This window comes from Chrysochloris asiatica, unplaced genomic scaffold, assembly GCF_000296735.1.
Source record: "Chrysochloris asiatica unplaced genomic scaffold, ChrAsi1.0 scaffold00165, whole genome shotgun sequence".
Lineage (NCBI taxonomy): Eukaryota > Metazoa > Chordata > Mammalia > Afrosoricida > Chrysochloridae > Chrysochloris > Chrysochloris asiatica.
The window spans coordinates 4,663,512-4,680,618 of record NW_006408683.1 but is presented as its reverse complement, the minus strand read 5'-3'; the positions used below and the strand labels follow the sequence as shown (position 1 = coordinate 4,680,618).

Sequence of the window (17,107 nt, the reverse complement as noted above, 5' to 3'; positions counted from 1 at the left end):
TTTGAAGTCGGGTAGTGAGAGGTTTCCAACCTTATTCTTCTTCTTAAGCAGTGCTTGGCTTATCCTGGATCCCACAAAGATTTAATGCCTCAGATACCTCATCTGTAGGTTCACTTGGAGTTGGAATTGACTCTACGGCACTTAACAATAACAACAATAAACTCTATCACATATTATGCTATGATTAAAATTTATAATCATTACTCAGGATTCTTTATGGTCTGGTATGGGAGTAGGCCCATGGGGAGGACAGGGTGACACCAACCCTAGTGACCCAACTGCTATATCTTTTCAAAAGTCTTCTTCCTCTCACAGCCACCTAACTCTGAAGCTTGAGCCATACTGAGCAGCTTCTTAACTAATGAAAGTGAAATACTCATGGACTTTCTTCAGTTCACATCTTGTGTGCTGAGACTGGCAGAAACTGTGAGGTCGTAGCCCTTTTCCACAAAGAGCAATGGATCAGCATTACTTTGTCAAACCATCTGATTTGTTCATATGCATCCTTTGTAGGTAGTCATATACCTTGTTTGTGAGTCTGGGTACTCTATGAAAAACAAAAATAAAGGATACTGACATTCAGATATCAGCTGGTATGGAGGTGATCCTAACTCCCTGCATTTATCAGAGTAGAACTGTGCTCTTTAGGGTTTTCAGTAGCTGTTTCTAAAGTAGATTGCCAGGACTTTCTTCTGAATTGCCTCTGGATAGACTCACACCTTCAGCGTTTCAGTTACCAGCCAGACTCATGAACAGTGTACACTACCCAGGGCCTCCAACTGATATTTGTTGTTAGTTGCCATCACATTGGCTCTAACTCATGGCAACTTTATGTACAAGAGAACAAACCATTGCCCATCCTCACAGTGATTGATATGTTTGAATCTATTGTTGCAGTTACTCTGTTTGTCTATGCTACAGAGGGTTTACCTAGTTCTTGCTGACCCTCTACTTTATCGAACATATTATTCCTACTGGGTAGACTGAATATACATAGAGTTGGCAAGAGTTAGAATCGACTCAGTGGCAAGTAGTTAGTTTGGCAGGTTGTTGTTGTTAAGTACCGTTGAGTTGGTACCGACCTCTTAGAGACCTTATGCATAACAGAATGAAACACTTCCTGGTCCTGTGCCAATCTCACACTTGAGCCCATTGCTGCTGCCACTGTCTCATCCATCTCATTGGAGGTTGTCATCTTTTTCACTGACGTTCTACTTTGCCCAACCATGATACCTTTCTCCAGTGACTGGTCCCTCCTGATATACTGAAGTATGAAAGATGAAGTCTGGCCATCCTTCTAAGTATGTCTGTAACTTCTTCCAACACAGATCTGTTTGTTAATTTGGTGGTCCATGTGCTGATCCTACAGTGCCACACCAGGAGTCTTTATAGTATGTAGCAGGTACTATACTTGTCTGTCTCTCCTTTCTTCCTAGTCTGTTTCAGTCTGGAAGCTCATCTGAAACTTGTCCACCATGGGTGACCTTGCTGGTATGCATGCGAAATACCAGTGACATAGGTTCCAGAATCACAGCAACATGCAAGCCACCACAGTCCAGTAAACTGGCAGATGAATGGTGGTTGTTTTTTATAGTCATCACTAATTGGGAGATTTATGTGTCTGAATGTTAATTTCATTTACCCTTAGCCTATCTTATGAGGAACTTTGCCAGTCTCTTTTATTGTTGTTGTTAAGTGCCATGGAGTTGGTTCCTACGGGTTCCAGGGTTTCTGGGAAGCAACTGGTGGTTTTGAACAACTGACTTGTGGTTAGCAGTTCAGGGCTTATCCTACAGTGCCATACCAGTTTCTTTGGCGGCTTCTTAAATTCCTCTTCATGGTTAAGGTAGAGCAAAACTAAATTTGTATATTTTCCTGAAAGATAAGAATATTTTCAGGACAGAAATCCTAAACTTGAAATTTTAAGATGAAAATATTTTCTAAGTTTCGAATGAGCTGGAATAAAACTTGGAACTTTAAAAGGAGACATTTGGCTTCTGCAGGGTTTACCACTGCTCCCATTGTATTCAGAGACACCCAGTGAATCCAGGACTAGATCCAGGAAGCTGATACGAATGTCTTTCAAGTCTATGAGTTTAGTGCCTGATGAGATCCTAGATTCATTCCTTCTCTGGGTTCAGGTTTCTTTTGGTGCCAGCTGACCCAGAAGAGGGTCCCTTAGTACATCTCCTGGGCCTCTGCAGTCCCTGGCCAGAAAGCACATTGCTCGTATGTGAGAGCCAGGCAGGTCCTGAGGACTCCTTTCCTCCTGTTTTTCGCGACTCTCCCTGGAAGCAGTCTCCTCCCTCTGTCTTCAGCATTTACAGGAAGCTGTATCTATTGACCATTCTTCTTTGAAGTTTTGAGTTGCACTCATATATTTATAACTTAAAAGGGATTTTACATTTCATAAGACACGTCTTTGGACTTGCAGAGGTTTTTAATGATAACTAGCAAAGGGTTTCAGATCAAGGTTGCTTCATTTAACATTTCTTTGACATTAGTCAGCATTATCAGATGAAACAGGGCTGTTTGCTAGTTTGTAGCCTCTGTTGCCATGTATTTATGGCAGTGGGCATAGAGTGCCCCTGTGTGATGATCCTGTCGCCTCTTGCAGGCCCTGGCAGCCACTTCTGCAGGGCTTACTTTGGTTGAGTGCAGGTCTGAGTGGAGAGAAGTTGGAGCCAGAGCCCTTCCTGTGGAAGCTTCATGACCAGGCAGGAAACATAGAGCTTGGTGTGTTTGAGTGTGTGTTGAGTGGTCCTGTGAGTTGCCACAGACTGGACTAGGCAGGGACCACAATGTAGCTGCTGTCATGTTAATTATGACTATGGGGACCACAGTTGTGCCAGAGTAGGACTCTGCTCCCTAGGGTTTTCATTGGCTGATCTCTCAAAAGTAGCTTATCAAGCCTTTCTTTCAATCACCTCTGGAGGGACTAAAATTTCCAAATCACAGAGGACAGGAATCATTTGCATGTATCCTCTTGTTTTCAGCTTGATACTTAGGTTGGAGGTCAACATAAGTATTTGTTACACGTTAAAATCTGAGCAACAAATAACAATACATTACAGTGAAGATTCTATTTCTAGACATAATAGTATAAATTAGGAAGGGGAAAGGAACTCATGGATGACCCAAAGGATTCCATATAGTAGGTGCCTCTTTTTAGCTCCAGCTGAAACACTTGCTAGTATTGAATCCAGAGTCTAAGAGCCAGGATCTAAAATTCTAATGTGTAGAGGCAACTTCTGTTAGACCCACCACCTTACTTAGGTATGTGATTGTGCTAAAAAAAAAAAGGACTATGAATGAGTAATTTATTTGAGACTTCTTGAGACCAAATAGTTTGGTGGCACAAAAGCATACACCAGTGGTTGTGGATTGTTTTTTGATGCTGATTTTCTAATTTTTTCACACAATTTCCAGTCATCTAGTAGAATGTCCTGTGTGCCGCTGTAGGTTAATGCGCTGGATTGCAATGTTGGTTTGAGCCACAAGGTTGGTGGTTCACGTTTACCAGCCATTCCCTGGAAACCCTATACAGGGTTGATTTGAGTCGGAACTAAATTGATGGCATTAACGACAACAACATATATGTTATTTTTGTCATATACATACTCATAGTATCTTATTTTACACTTAACATTACATAATGAGAATTTTCTCTTATCAACAAATACCATTTGAAAATATGGTTTTTGATGACGACTTAGTATTCTATTTTTTTAATTCTATAATTCATTTATTTGTTTTTACATTTTACTTGTTGCTGTTAAGTGGTGGGTTTGAACTGCTAACCGTGTGGTTCAAACTGGGCTTGTGGTCCGGGGCATTATTCTTCAGTGCCACACCAGAACTCCACATATATGTATGTGCATGACATATTTTTCTTAATGTGCATAGGAAAAATCATAAGGAAATCATCCAGTAGTTGTTAATAGGCATGATGGTTATTACTTGCCTTTTTTCTCCACGTCTTAAAGATTTCTCCATTTTTAGAAAGAAAAATATCATTTAATAAAGAAAATAACTACTGCAGGTTTTGGCTGCTTTTGCTAATACATCTACAGCCAAATACTTTCTCAGGAAATAGAAATTCTCTTAGTCTCTCCATAGAAATGGCTTATGTTGTTAAAAGCCATCAAGTCAGTTCCAACTCCATCTAGGGTTTGTGAAGAAACCTTGCAGATAGCAGTTTAGCGCTTATCCTACAGCTTCAAACCAGAACTCCAGACATTGCTTGTGCATGCTAATAAAATGTTAATTTAACTTAATTTCATATTTGGCTACTATGAGGTGGGGAGACTGAGAACTCTCAGGGATTCTCTGAGAGGAATTAGGGAAACGGTACGAAAGCCCCTGCTAATACTGATCCTCTGAAGTGAGCATTGACCCAAACAGCACCACAATGTGCATTTACTCTGGAGCTCTTGCTGCCTTGTAATGAACACACCAAGCACTGTGCTGTCCAGCAGGTCAGGAGAGAAGCCTTTTGTCATGCTCTCCATTGGATGTTGTTGTGGACAGTGAACAGGTAGATGTCAGGCATTGCAGCTGGTGGAGGACTGGCCAGAGCACCCTGTGTAGGTGGATCATAATTCAGAGGCAGGTGGTGAGAATGAGAAAGAGGAAATGGGAGCATGAAGCAGGCTGGGCTAGTGGTGCCCCTGCCTCCCCACCCCTCGACCTCCCCCAGGCTCTTATCATTCTAGTCTCTGAGTCTCTCCAGATCCAGGACTGAGAGGTGCTCAGGGGCAGGTATATGTCTTTCATCTCTGTAATATCAACATTTAATGTGGTGATTGGCACAAATTAAAGTCCAAATAAATCCATTTGGAATAAATGAACATTTCCCAAATGAATGAGGTTAAAAACCTTCTATTTCTGTGCAGAAAATATGAGTCTGTCGCTAGAGATGGGTCTCTGGCTCCTGAAGTGGAACACCATGGATTGAGGGTCAAGAGGTTTGGGGGTAGACAAAGCTTTAAACCCTTTTGGAGCTTGGTTTTCTTACCTGTAAACTGAAATGTTGGTCTGTTCATCCCTAAGGGGTTCACCTGGGTTCCACATGCTCTGATTTGTGATGAGAGACTCTGAACCAAGCAGCTTGTGATGGAGGATGCTGTAGTGCAGATCTCATATGGTTCTCATCACTTAGTCAATCTGAGTCTTGATGAACCTTGACCTATTGCTTCCCATCATCTTATGACTGTCTTGAATTTCCACCTCCTGAGCCTCACTCCCTGCTGCTGCTGTGTAAAGAGGCCTCTTGATTTATTAATCAATTAATCAGTGCATGCTGAGGAGCTTTTCATGGTAGTTAAACAGGGAAAACAAAATACTGGAGCTCATAATCAAGATGGATCATAATTAAGAACAACCCTCCCACCAGTCATCTTCCTGCCACCTTGGCTATCCCACACCTCCCTCACCAAACTTTGTTCAGCTTTGATGAGATTTCCGCCCATAAAAGCTGACAGCAAATTTCAGAAGAGCAGATTTCCTATTAATGCCCTAGAGGAAGTAAGTCATAAGGTCGGCCTCATAAATTTCTTCAAAAGTTCAACTGAGCCCCCAAATGGCATAGTGGTCTGTCCATATTTACAGATACTGGACTCTCCTGTCCTTACTTCCCACAAACACAGTCAAGGAGCTGGAAGGACCATACAACTCAGAGAGACATGACCTTGTGTTACAGATGAGTGGTTCAGTGAAATGAAGTAAACTGTCCAAGGCCACTTGTTAATTACTTGTTGTTAAGAACCGTGGAGTCGATTCCGGTTCCGACTCACAGTGACCCTGTATAGGGTTTCTGAGGATGTAAATCTTTATGGGAGCAGAAAGCCTCATCTTTCTCCAGTGAAATGGCTGGTAGTTTCAAACTGCTGACCTTGAGGTTAACAGCCCGATTCATAACTACTACACTACTAGAGAGCCTTTGTTAATTAGTAGTAGAACTGAAACTAGAACTTAACTATTTTACTATCCAATTAACACTTCCAGAGCTTTTTTTTTCTTTGTGAAATTCTACTGTTCTATAAAAAGCAAGGCAGGGAAAATGAGAGAAGTCAGTTTCATTGTAATTTTTTCCCTGATTTCTTTTAAATATGGTCCTCTGAGCTAAAGAATCACTTATAGTGGTTTTTGATGATGTTATAGGGAAATGTATCAAGTTTTACCAGGTTTATTACAGATATAGTTTCCTTCCAATCAGGACATCAACCACATACATACAGAAATGGCGAGCCTGCCATAGACAAGTGATAAATAAATGTGAGTTGCTTCATGCCCCCATTTCCTCTTTCTCAGTCTCACCACCTGCCTCTGATTCAGGATACGCCTACTCCTGGTGCTCTGGCCAGTCTTCTACCACAGAATTAATGCACAAATAATGTGTCTCCTTAATGCGTACCTTGGGAGGCCCCAGGTAAGGTTGTAATTCTTTAGTGCACATAAGAACAAGAATCTTGTTCTCATTTGACTAGCCAGAACTCCTTAAATGCTTCACTATAAAAAAAAACTTACAATTGTCTTTCTTCTCATTTCTGTTGGATATCAACCAAACAGTCAAACTCTTTGGCTATATCTAGGGTTTAACTCATAAACCAGACATGCAAATTGCTCTTGAGTAATAACCACTCCTTTTTCCTGCTTGTGTATCTTCCAGGACCCTGCTTTCTCAGCTGTGATTCATGACAAACTCCAGGTCCCCAACACTATCCGGAAGGCATGGAACGACCGAGACAACCGCTGTGACATTTGTGCTACACACCTGAACCAGCTGAAGCAGGAGGCCATCCAGATGGTGCTGACCTTGGAGCAGGCAGCAGGCAGTGAGCACTATGATGCCTCCCCTGGCTCGCCCCCACCTCTCTCCAACATCCCCACACTGGTGGGGCCCCGGCACGTGGGTGGACTCCAGCAGCCTAGGGATTGGGCCTTTGTGCCTGCACCCTGTGCTACCTCCAACTACACAGGCCTCATCACCAATAAACATAGCAGCAAACCGAACAGTCTTGGGGTCAGCAATGGAGCTGAGAAGAAGAGTGGGTCCCCAACCCACCAGGCCAAAGTCAGCCTCCAGATGGCCACCAGTCCCAGTAATGGGAACATGCTCAACTCAGTGGCCATCCAGGCCCACCAATACCTGGATGGCACGTGGTCCCTGTCAAGAACCAATGGGGTCACCCTGTACCCCTACCAAGTAAGTAACTCTATAAGCAAGAAAGAGCAGGTTGACTTGAGTCAAAGATAGTGGGTAATACGTCCTTTTCCCACATTCCCCTTCTGGGAGTGCCCCAACCCAGAGCCTAATACCGCCCCATATTTCACGGAGGACCTCTTCAGGGTGCTCCATCCAGGCCTGGTTGCTGTATTGGGCAAACTTCTCACTTCTGCCCTTTCTCTCTGCTCATTCAGGATCCCCTTTGAGACACTCTGCTTGGCCAAGCGATGCAAGGGCTTCCCAACCACTACTGCATGGCAGTAATGCTGAATGTGGGCTCTGGGGACACATGGCTTGGGGTTCAAACCCTGACTTACTAGCACTATGACCTTGCACAAGGACTTGTCCTTTCTCAGGCTGAAAACCTATGCTAATAAAAACTGAACGTAATAGTTGTTATTAAGTGCCGTCAAATCAGTTCCGACTCTTAGCAACCCTGGGTGGTGTTTCTGAGGAGCTAACGGTGGGTTTGAACCACTGACCTTGCAGTTAGCAGTCCAGAATTAAATAAGGTAAGGAATGGAATATGCTACATTTAGTCCAATGTCTGGCATATAGTCAGAGATGAATGTATGAGTTATGCTGTTGTTGCTATTGTGGTTAACAGAAATTGAGAAGTGAGTGAGAGATTTTTTAATCAAAGGTTATTTTGAGTCCTTGAAATCATGGTTTTAAAGCAGCGCATGGGTAGGGACAAACATCGCTAAGAATAAACTACATGAGGAGTCAGTGTTAGCATTCTGCTCCCACCGTCAGCACCTCTAAAAGAGACATAGGCTTATACCCTAGCCTCTCCTACCTGGATGCACCTTTTCCCTTTCCTATTTGCATCTCACCTTAAATACTTCTGAGATTGTATTGCCAAAGGCTTTTTTTTTTGTCTTTTGTTAGTTTCTCTTTTCAGTTATTGGAACCTAGTACATACCCTGAAGTCTCCCTGTGGAAATAAGAGAGCAGGCGTTACACAAATCTGTCAGAATCTAAAATAATTATCTTAAAAATGTTTTGGATGAATTTCCTGTTGGGTTGGGTTTACATACCTGTCCCCTATAGCCCCTGTAACAAAGTCATGTGGGAAACAGCAGAATGGGAGGATAATTAGTGTAACAAATGATCCTAATATCTCAGGTCATTTCTTACTTACTGCATAAACAATTTGTCTGAGAAGGATCAGCACAAAGCTGGTTCCTATGAGGCAGATGCTAAAGATGTCCCCAATGTCCACCTTTTCCAAACTGCTGTTCTACTCCATCATCTCTAACACCAGCTTCTCCTCAGTACTCTCTCTCTCTCACCTCTGGGTTCCATAATTTGCTGCAACGTCACACAGAACTCACAGACCATCAGGGAAATGACTTACAAGGCTGTGGAGGCTTGTTGTTGTTGTTAAGTGTCATTGAGTCAGTTCTGACCTATAGCGACCCTGTGTAGGTTTTCCTAGGAGTGACTGGTGAGCTTGAACCACCAACCTTGCAGTTCAAACAGCTTTGCAGTCTGGCTCACTAACCCATAGCGCCACATAAGGTGGAGGCTAGCAAGTCCCAAATTCCTGGGTCAGAATCAGTCGAGAATTCTCCTCATTCACGTGGTTGCAAGGGCTGAGGAACCCAAATCAGCAGGTCAGATGATTGGCCACTGACTCACAGAACTGTGGAAGCAGAAAGAGGAGGTCAGATGATAGATTACTGGTTCACGTCCCAAGAAACAGAAGTCAGATGAAGATGATCCAAATTCAATATCCAGAGCAAGAGAGAGAACTTTACCAGAACATTCCTGTATATTGGATGCTGATCACACCCCCAAGGAAATCAAGGGTGGTCACTTGAATCACTCCTTCTAGTAATGCGACAACTTGAGATACATCCCACCCTAATCCTACCTTCAGTAACATAATGGACAACTCACTCCAAAATAGGATCATAACCATTAGCCGTTGTTGTTGTTGTTAAGTGCCGTCGAGTCAGTTCCGACCCATAGCGACCCTGTACAGGGTTTCCGAGGGTGTAAATCCTTACGGGAGTAGAAAGCCTCATTTTTCTCCCATTAGCTGTAGGATCTAGGAATTATAGTATCTCACAAAATGGAGCACTGTAGTTAAAAGAGCAAGCATATTTAGTAATTCACTGTTCCACATGTTGCAGTTATATCAGGTGTTTTGGTGGGCAGCCTTCCCTGTGATGTGGAGACTTGGCTTCTTCCATCTAGTGGTGTCACCATCTCTCAAGGTACTTAGAGACCTCTACCAGCCAGGACATGAAGTAAGAAGATGAAGGGGGCTTGAGACCCAACTTTGAAGAGGTCTTTATCACTTCTATCCATATTCAGATGACAAAACCTAGTCATTGGTCCTGCTGGGAAAATGCAATCTATCTATCCCTGTGTCTAGGAGGAAAACAAACAAACAAGGTGAATGAGCACATGTCTTTGCTACCTGGACAAAGATACAGGGAATCATAAACATAGTTAAATGTGACTGATAAAAATCCTTGTGACTTTCCTAGGGTGTTTGAGAGGTGACTATAGATTGAATCTGCTGATATCATATCTTGAAAGACAAGAAAGAAAAGAAGAGAGCTTTGATTTCTATCCAGAAGTTAGCTGTTTGGGATTGCCTAATTTTTGTAGTTTCCAAAGCATAACATGCACATTGTTTTATTTAACCCCACAAAAGCCTGTGAGGTCAGCAGGGCAGGTGTATGACCTTCCTAATACAGACAGGGAACACATGCTTAGAGACATTAACTGGCCTGGTTGCACAGAATCACAGACTCAGAGTCAGTTCTCCCCTGTTCAGGGGAATAGGTTTCCCTACGACACAGCTGCTTCCAGCTTTTCCTGCTGACTCCATGAAAGTCTCCTGCCAACATCCCCAGATACAGATTTCTTTTTAGAGCCTAGCTAATCAAAGGAAAGCGCTTCTGTTTTGATTGGCAGAGCCTTCACTGCCACTTTACTTTCTTTCAGGTAGAGTTTTCTGAATTGTGCATGGGTGAGGCATCTAGTTTAATGCTGGAAAGGAATCATATAGGGCTTTCTGCAGGATAGAACTGGACAGGGCTTGTTTTCATTGTTAAATGATATGCTTTTTTCCTCCCAGAATTTCACAATTTATAAGTGTTCATAATTTCAAAATACACAGTTTTTAAACTTAAAAATCCAGTACATGCTTATTATAAAATAAAGTAAAAGTGTATGAGAAAGTTTAATCATTAAAGCTTTAAAAATCAGCAGCATTTAGAAATAAACTATGCACCATTTGTATATATTTCCTCCCAGTGTTTTATATACTCACAATTTGTAAAACTGATTATGTTCAATTCCAGGACTGGTTTTTCACTTACTATATTTGGATGCATTTTCTCATGCCACTATGTTTTTCTCAAATGTGATCTTTCTTATGGACATGTCCTAATTTCTATAACCATACCTCATTACTGGAGTTTAGGTAGCCCCTCTCTCCATTTCTTTCGTTACTATAATAAAATACTCTGGTGAACATTCTTTTACCATGATCGTATTTTCAGCACATTCCAGAGCTGTACTAACCACATACTCATGTTACACAGAAAGTCACTTTCACCTTTCCCAGCCCCAGAGGACTTGCAGCATGTTTCAGGTGCTGGTTAGCAGACGGATCTGATGATTCTCAGTCAGTGCACCTCAAGTACAGCTACCACTTGTCTGTCAGTGAAAGCCTGCATGGTGCTTATTTTAAAAATTATATTGCCTTCCCCTTCATCCAAGTTAATACATGTCTGCCCTTTAGCCAATGAATTTCACCCTGTTGCCTCCCATACCTGGTAACCTTCAAAGGATGTTTCTTTTAGCATGAAAACTTTAGTGGGACATCCAGACTAAGACAGACTATGAAGCAAAGCCTGGTGACCTACTTCTGAAAAATTAGCCAGTGACAAACTGTGGATCACAACAGCCTAATATTGTTGTCTTGGGATTGTTATGGGCTATGGGACAGCTTGAAGGCAGCTAACAACAATAACCAGGCACTGTGCTAGGTGCTGAGTTTCAACTGCTGCTTTATTCTGAAGACCCAAACTCTTGCACTGTGGTGCTCACAGTGGGGGAGGAGTAGGTGAAATGACTGATAGAGGTAGGAGGTGAGTGGAAGGGACAGAGATACATAGTGTGTTATGAGAGCATGCAGATAGTCTTATAATTTCACCTGTGGAAGGAATTTTCATGGCAAACAGATACAGAGATGATTCGTGCAAACCACTAACCTGAGATTGTCCTGGGTAAATGTTACAGCATTTCCTCTGAGTTTAGGGGACCCAAGGAACTGTCTCTGGGATAAAGAGATGTGGTGCCCGGCTGTAAAGCAGTGTCATGACTTTGTCATTCTGATGCTGTGGTAGGAGGCTCTGTCTCTGGCCAGACTGCTGTCTCCTGTTGTGTACATCACCCCGCAGTAAATATGCTTTAGCTCACAGTCTCACCGGTTCATCAGAGATGGTTGACTGCTCTGAAAACCGACCTCACTCTTCCTGCTCACCCACACTCCCACTTACCTCTCCACAAAGCTGATGGCCTCTGGATTGGGGTCAGAGCTGGTCTCTGATTTGTCACTTCAAAAGTGCTTGTTCCACATCCACTGAGCCAGAAGCTGTAGAAACAGGGTGAATGAAGAGGCACTGCCCTTTTCAATTTAGATGCAAAAGATGAGGATGAGCTGCCTAACAGTGAGCATGGTAGCAGGATAAAAAAATCTCCAAGAAAACTAAGCCCGTTGCTGTGGAGTTGACGCTGATTCATGATGACCCCATGTGCGTCAGGTTACAGCTGTGCTCCAGAGGTCGTCTTTCAGAAGTAGATCATTTGGCCTGTGTTTTGAGATGCCTCTGCTGGGTTCAAACTGCCAACCTTTTCAGTACGTAGCTGAGTGCTTAACCATTTGGGCCATTCAGGGACTCCACGGGTAACTGGAAGGCATCTCTGTTACCTATCCTAATGTGTAATCATCTTCCAGAGTTGCAGCAGGAAGAATTCTTGATTCTCCTTTGTTGTATCTTCATGTTTCAAAAGCACCTCCATATAGAGCTGTTGTTGTTGTTAAGTGCCATGGAGTCGGTTTCGACTTATAGCTACCCTGTATAGAGTTTCCAAGGAGTGGATGGTGAGCTTGAACTGTCAACCTTGGGGTTCAAACTGACCTTGCAGTCCAGTGCATTAATCCGCAGTGCCACACCAGGACTCCCCATAAAGACTGGGAATCTATAAACATTACAGAATCTCTCCAGATAGATAAGGAAAATTCCTCTATGGACTTGCAGACATTTAGTGTGTTAATGTGCTGGACTGCAAAGTCAGTTTGAAACACCAGCTGCTCCTTTGAAAATCCTATACAAGGTTGCTATGAGTCAGAACCGACTCAATGGCACTTAACAACAATATGCACTCCTGGTGTGGTGCTGTAGGATAAGCACTGAACCGTCAAGATCAGTATGAACCGCAAGGTTGGCAGTTCAAATTCGCCAGCTGCTCCATAGCAACCCTATATAGGGTCACTATCAGTCGGAAACAGAGTCTGGGAGTGTAGTGGTTATGAGTCGGGCTGCTAACCTCAAGGTCAGCAGTTCGAAACCACCAGTCATTCCATGGGAGAAAGATGAGGCTTTCTGCTCCTGTGAAGATTCACAATCTCAGAAACATTATGTGGGGTTGCTATGAGTCGGAACCGGCTTGACGGTACATAACCACCACCACCATGAGTCGGAAATGACTCTATAACAAGTACTTACCATCAACAACAAATACACAACACCTGAGAAGTATAAAGTCTTCTTTAGAACCTTTATTTGATCACATAAATTATAGCTGGAAATGTATTTGTGGATTGTTGCTGTTATTAGCTATTGAGTCAGCTCCATGCACAATGGAGCACAACATTGCCCAGTTGTGCTTGATCCATCCCCATGGCTGTTGTAATCCAGGGGGCTTTCATTGATTGATTTTTGGATGTAAGTCCCTAGGCTTTTCTTCTAGTCCACCTTAGCCTGGAAACTGCTGAAACCTGTTCAGAATCATATCAACACTCACACCATCACTGACAGACTGTATCTGGAGCACATTGACTGGGAATCAAACTCTTGGGTCTCCCAGTGGAAGGCAAGAATTCTAGTGAATCACACTGTCCTCATGTGTAAATGAGTTCCTTATAATCAGCCATAGAGTAATTTCCTCTTTTTGAATGGCATCTGCTTTTGCTTGACTTGCACTCATATAAATAACAAATATGTAACTGTAGGAGTATATATATAACAGTCAGAATCATAGAATGTTGGTGCTAGAATCCACTTTTGTAGAACAGCCGCTGGCTTTTGCAGCATGGGAGGAGATTTGAAGAAACTTACCTGCATTCAGTAATTTAATATCTTAGTTTATTTTCCTACCTATGAATTTACTGTCTCACAGGGTCTTTGTGGGGAACAATTAAGAAAAAGGTGGCAAACAGCTGCTTGTTGTTGTTAAGTGTTGTCAAGTCAGTTCTGACTCATAGAGACTCTGTGTAAAGTTTATGAGGAACAGCTAGTGGCTTTGAACTGCTGACCTTGTGGTTCCCAGTTCATTGCTTATCCTACAGGGCCACACCAGAACCCTATTGTTATGTTGTTGTTAAGTGCTGTCGAGTTGTTTCTGACTCATAACAACCCTGTATAGGGTTTCTGAGGAACAGCTGGTGGTTTTGAACTATCGACTTTGTGCTTCCTTTGTAATCCAGTGCTGATCCTACAGCTTCACACCAGGAGTCTGGCAAACAGTTTAATGTTTGCTAAAACTGTAATAGCTCTGCAGTACGTACTACTTGTTCTCGCAGATTGGAGCCTTGGAAGGACTTGGTGCTGACACTCTTTATGGAAGGCTTAGAGGCTTTGTCTCTGATGGATTTAGAAAAACCTGAAGCACAGGGTCTACTATAGCTGGTGCCTGGGAAACGAGGAACACATGTGTTCCTTCCTGGCTGAGCCACCTTTCAAGACGGAGCAGGTGCGGGTGTTCATAGCCAGTCAGTAGTGGAGGTTTCCTGTTTGCATTCTTGGCAGTTCCCCAGGGTTCAACACCTGTTCCCTGAACTATTCAACCTGCCCATTTTGGGGCCAGCTCCTGTATTCAGTTTGCTTCCACTTCTGCTGCATCTGCAGAGTCATGGGATTAGAATAAAGTATCACATAATGTGACAGCTTAATGATATTGAAAAGATTTTTTTAAGATCATTGTTTTGTTTTTTTTCCTTCCTATCTATCGATAGTCAAAGGGGTATTGGATTATGTATGTTTGTTACTTTTGACAAACCATGAACACAGGAAAAGAATCAGGACAGAACATTTCACAAGGATATATGGTTAGTTGCCATTGAGCCGCTCCAATTCATAGTGACCCCATGTACAGTGGAACGAGTATTGTCCAATCACGTACTAGCTCTGTGATCACTGGGATGTTTGAGTCCACTGGGGAAGGCTACTGTAGATTCCAGCAGTCTTCCCGTGAAGGAGCTCATTTCCCAGCACTATATCAGACTATGTTCTGATAAAACATAAGGTTTTCATTGGATAATTTTTGGATGTAGATCACCAGGCTTTTTCTTCTTAGGCTCTCTTAGTCTAGAAACTGCTGAAACTTGCCTACCATGGGGTGACCCTGCTGGTATTTGAAATACTGGTGGTGTAGCTTCCAGCATCACAGCAACATCAAAGCCACCACAATAAGACAATCTGACATGTGAGTGGTGGAAGAATTTAATACTCAAGATGAAATTACAGCTAAATGTCACATTTTATGAAAATTGGTAATCTCCCCCTGCCCCAAAAATGACAGAAACATGGTATGAAAGAAACATCCAAATTTCATTAAGAAATTAAAAAAAAAAAATTTTATCTGGTCATTTAAGATGGCCACACCCTAATTTCTGGGACCTGTGAATCTGTTACCTTACATGATAAAAGAGGCTTTGCATATGTAGGCTACACATTTTGAGATGGGGAGAGTCTCTTTCTTGTATTATTCAGGTGGGCCCAATGTTATCACAAGTGTTCTCATAAGAGGGGTGCTGGTGATCAGAGTTAGGTAGTGGAGACGTAAGGATGAAAGCAGACTCAAAGAGAGGAGAAGATGCTGTGTTGCCAACTTTATTGATGGAGAAATGAACCATGAGACAAGGAATGAAGACAGTTGTAGAAGGTATAAAAGGCCAAAAAAATGGCTTCTCCCCTAGAACTTCCACAAGGGACTAGCCCTGCTGGCCCACTTTAGACTGACCTCGAGAACTGTAAGAGAATAAATTTGGTTTTTAGCTACTAAGTTTGTAGAAATTTATTTAGGCAGCAATAGGAAACTAATGCACCAGTAAATATTTAATACTTGAAAAGCTTGGTAAGGAGAGAGAAGATGAGGCATAAAGACTAAAGAGTTGCTGTAGAAACTCGCAATGTAACCAAGAGTACAGGCTTTCCATACCACACAACAAATTGTGTTACCCTTTGGATCTGACAGTACACTAGTAAGTCAGATTATTTCATTTGGGTGCCTTCACAGAATGAGAAGTTACTCATACTGCCCAGTTGGTTTTCAGTTGTCTCAGATTTCCCTAATTGTTATAACATGAAAATAACAAGTACACCACAGCCACTCTATGTTGGTAGTTAGCAATTACCATTATGTAAGTCTCCAATACTGTTGAAACTGCAGAAAATATTACAAGGTGGCCATGGGGAATGGAAGCAGTGAAAGGAGGATGAAGAGAAATATGTGATATGAGCAGAAAAAAACTTCATCTTATCTATAAGGCTTTTTGACATTACGGAATGTGGTTTCACAGAGCTGCCTAGTAATCCTTCTTACCTCATACATGTCGGTAGTGTGACAGCTTGCATGTTACTGTGATTCTGAAAACTGTGCCAATGGTATTTTAAGTACCAGCAGAGCCATCCATGGTTGACAAGTTTCAGCAGAGTTTCCACCCTTAGACTAGGAAGTAGGAGATACAGACCACTTCTGAATGCTTAGCCACTGAAAACCTTTTGAATAGCAGCGGAATATTGTCAGATATAGTATCAGAAAATGAAAACATTAATGAATCGCAGCAGAATGTCATCAAATGAAGTGCAGGGAGATGAGCCCCTCCTTGGGAAGGCACTCAAATATGACTGGGAAAGAGTTGGTCCTTGAAGTAGACTTGATCATTAATTATGTGAATGGAATAAAGTCTTCGGGACCTTCATTTGCTGATGGAGTACAACTCAAAATGGGGAGAAGCAGATACAAACATCTATTAATAATCAGAACATGGAATGTACAAAGTATGAATCTAGGAAAATTGTAAGTTTCCAAAAATGAAATGGAATCCTTTGAGATCAATACCATAGGCATTAGTGAGTGGAATGGGCTGATTTTGCCATTTTGAATCTGACAATCATATGATTTGCTATGTGGGGAACAAAAAATAAAAAAGAAATGGCATCTCATTTATTGTCAAAAAGAACATTTCAAGATCTATCTTGTAGTACAATGCTGTCTGTGATAGGATAATATCCATATGCCTACAAGGAATCTGGTAGCATAGTGGTTATGAATTGGGCTGTGAGCCGCAAGGTCAGCAGTTCGAAACTACCAGCTGTTCCGCAGGAGAAAGATGAGGCTTTCTGCTCCCGTAAAGAGTTACAGCCTCGGAAACCCTATACAGGGTCGCTATGAGTCGGAACCGACTCCACGGCACATAAGCACCACAAGGAATACCAGAGTCCTGGTGTGGTACTGTTGGATAAGCACTGGACTGAAAGGTTGGTGGTACAAGCTCACCACCAATGAGTCAGAACCAACTTGAAGGCACTTAACAACAGCAGCAACAATAAGGAAGACCAGTTAATG

General features: G+C 42.4%; 1 protein-coding gene across 1 annotated transcript in view; it reads left to right on the top strand.

The window, feature by feature from the left end:
- Window positions 1-17,107, top strand: part of KIF26B (kinesin family member 26B) — an 807,257-nt gene that overhangs the window by 276,822 nt on the left and 513,328 nt on the right. Inside the window, exon 3 of the mRNA XM_006871272.1 lies at window positions 6,671-7,207. Coding sequence (XP_006871334.1) covers window positions 6,671-7,207 — 537 coding nt within the window. The remainder of the gene's footprint in view (window positions 1-6,670; window positions 7,208-17,107) is intronic.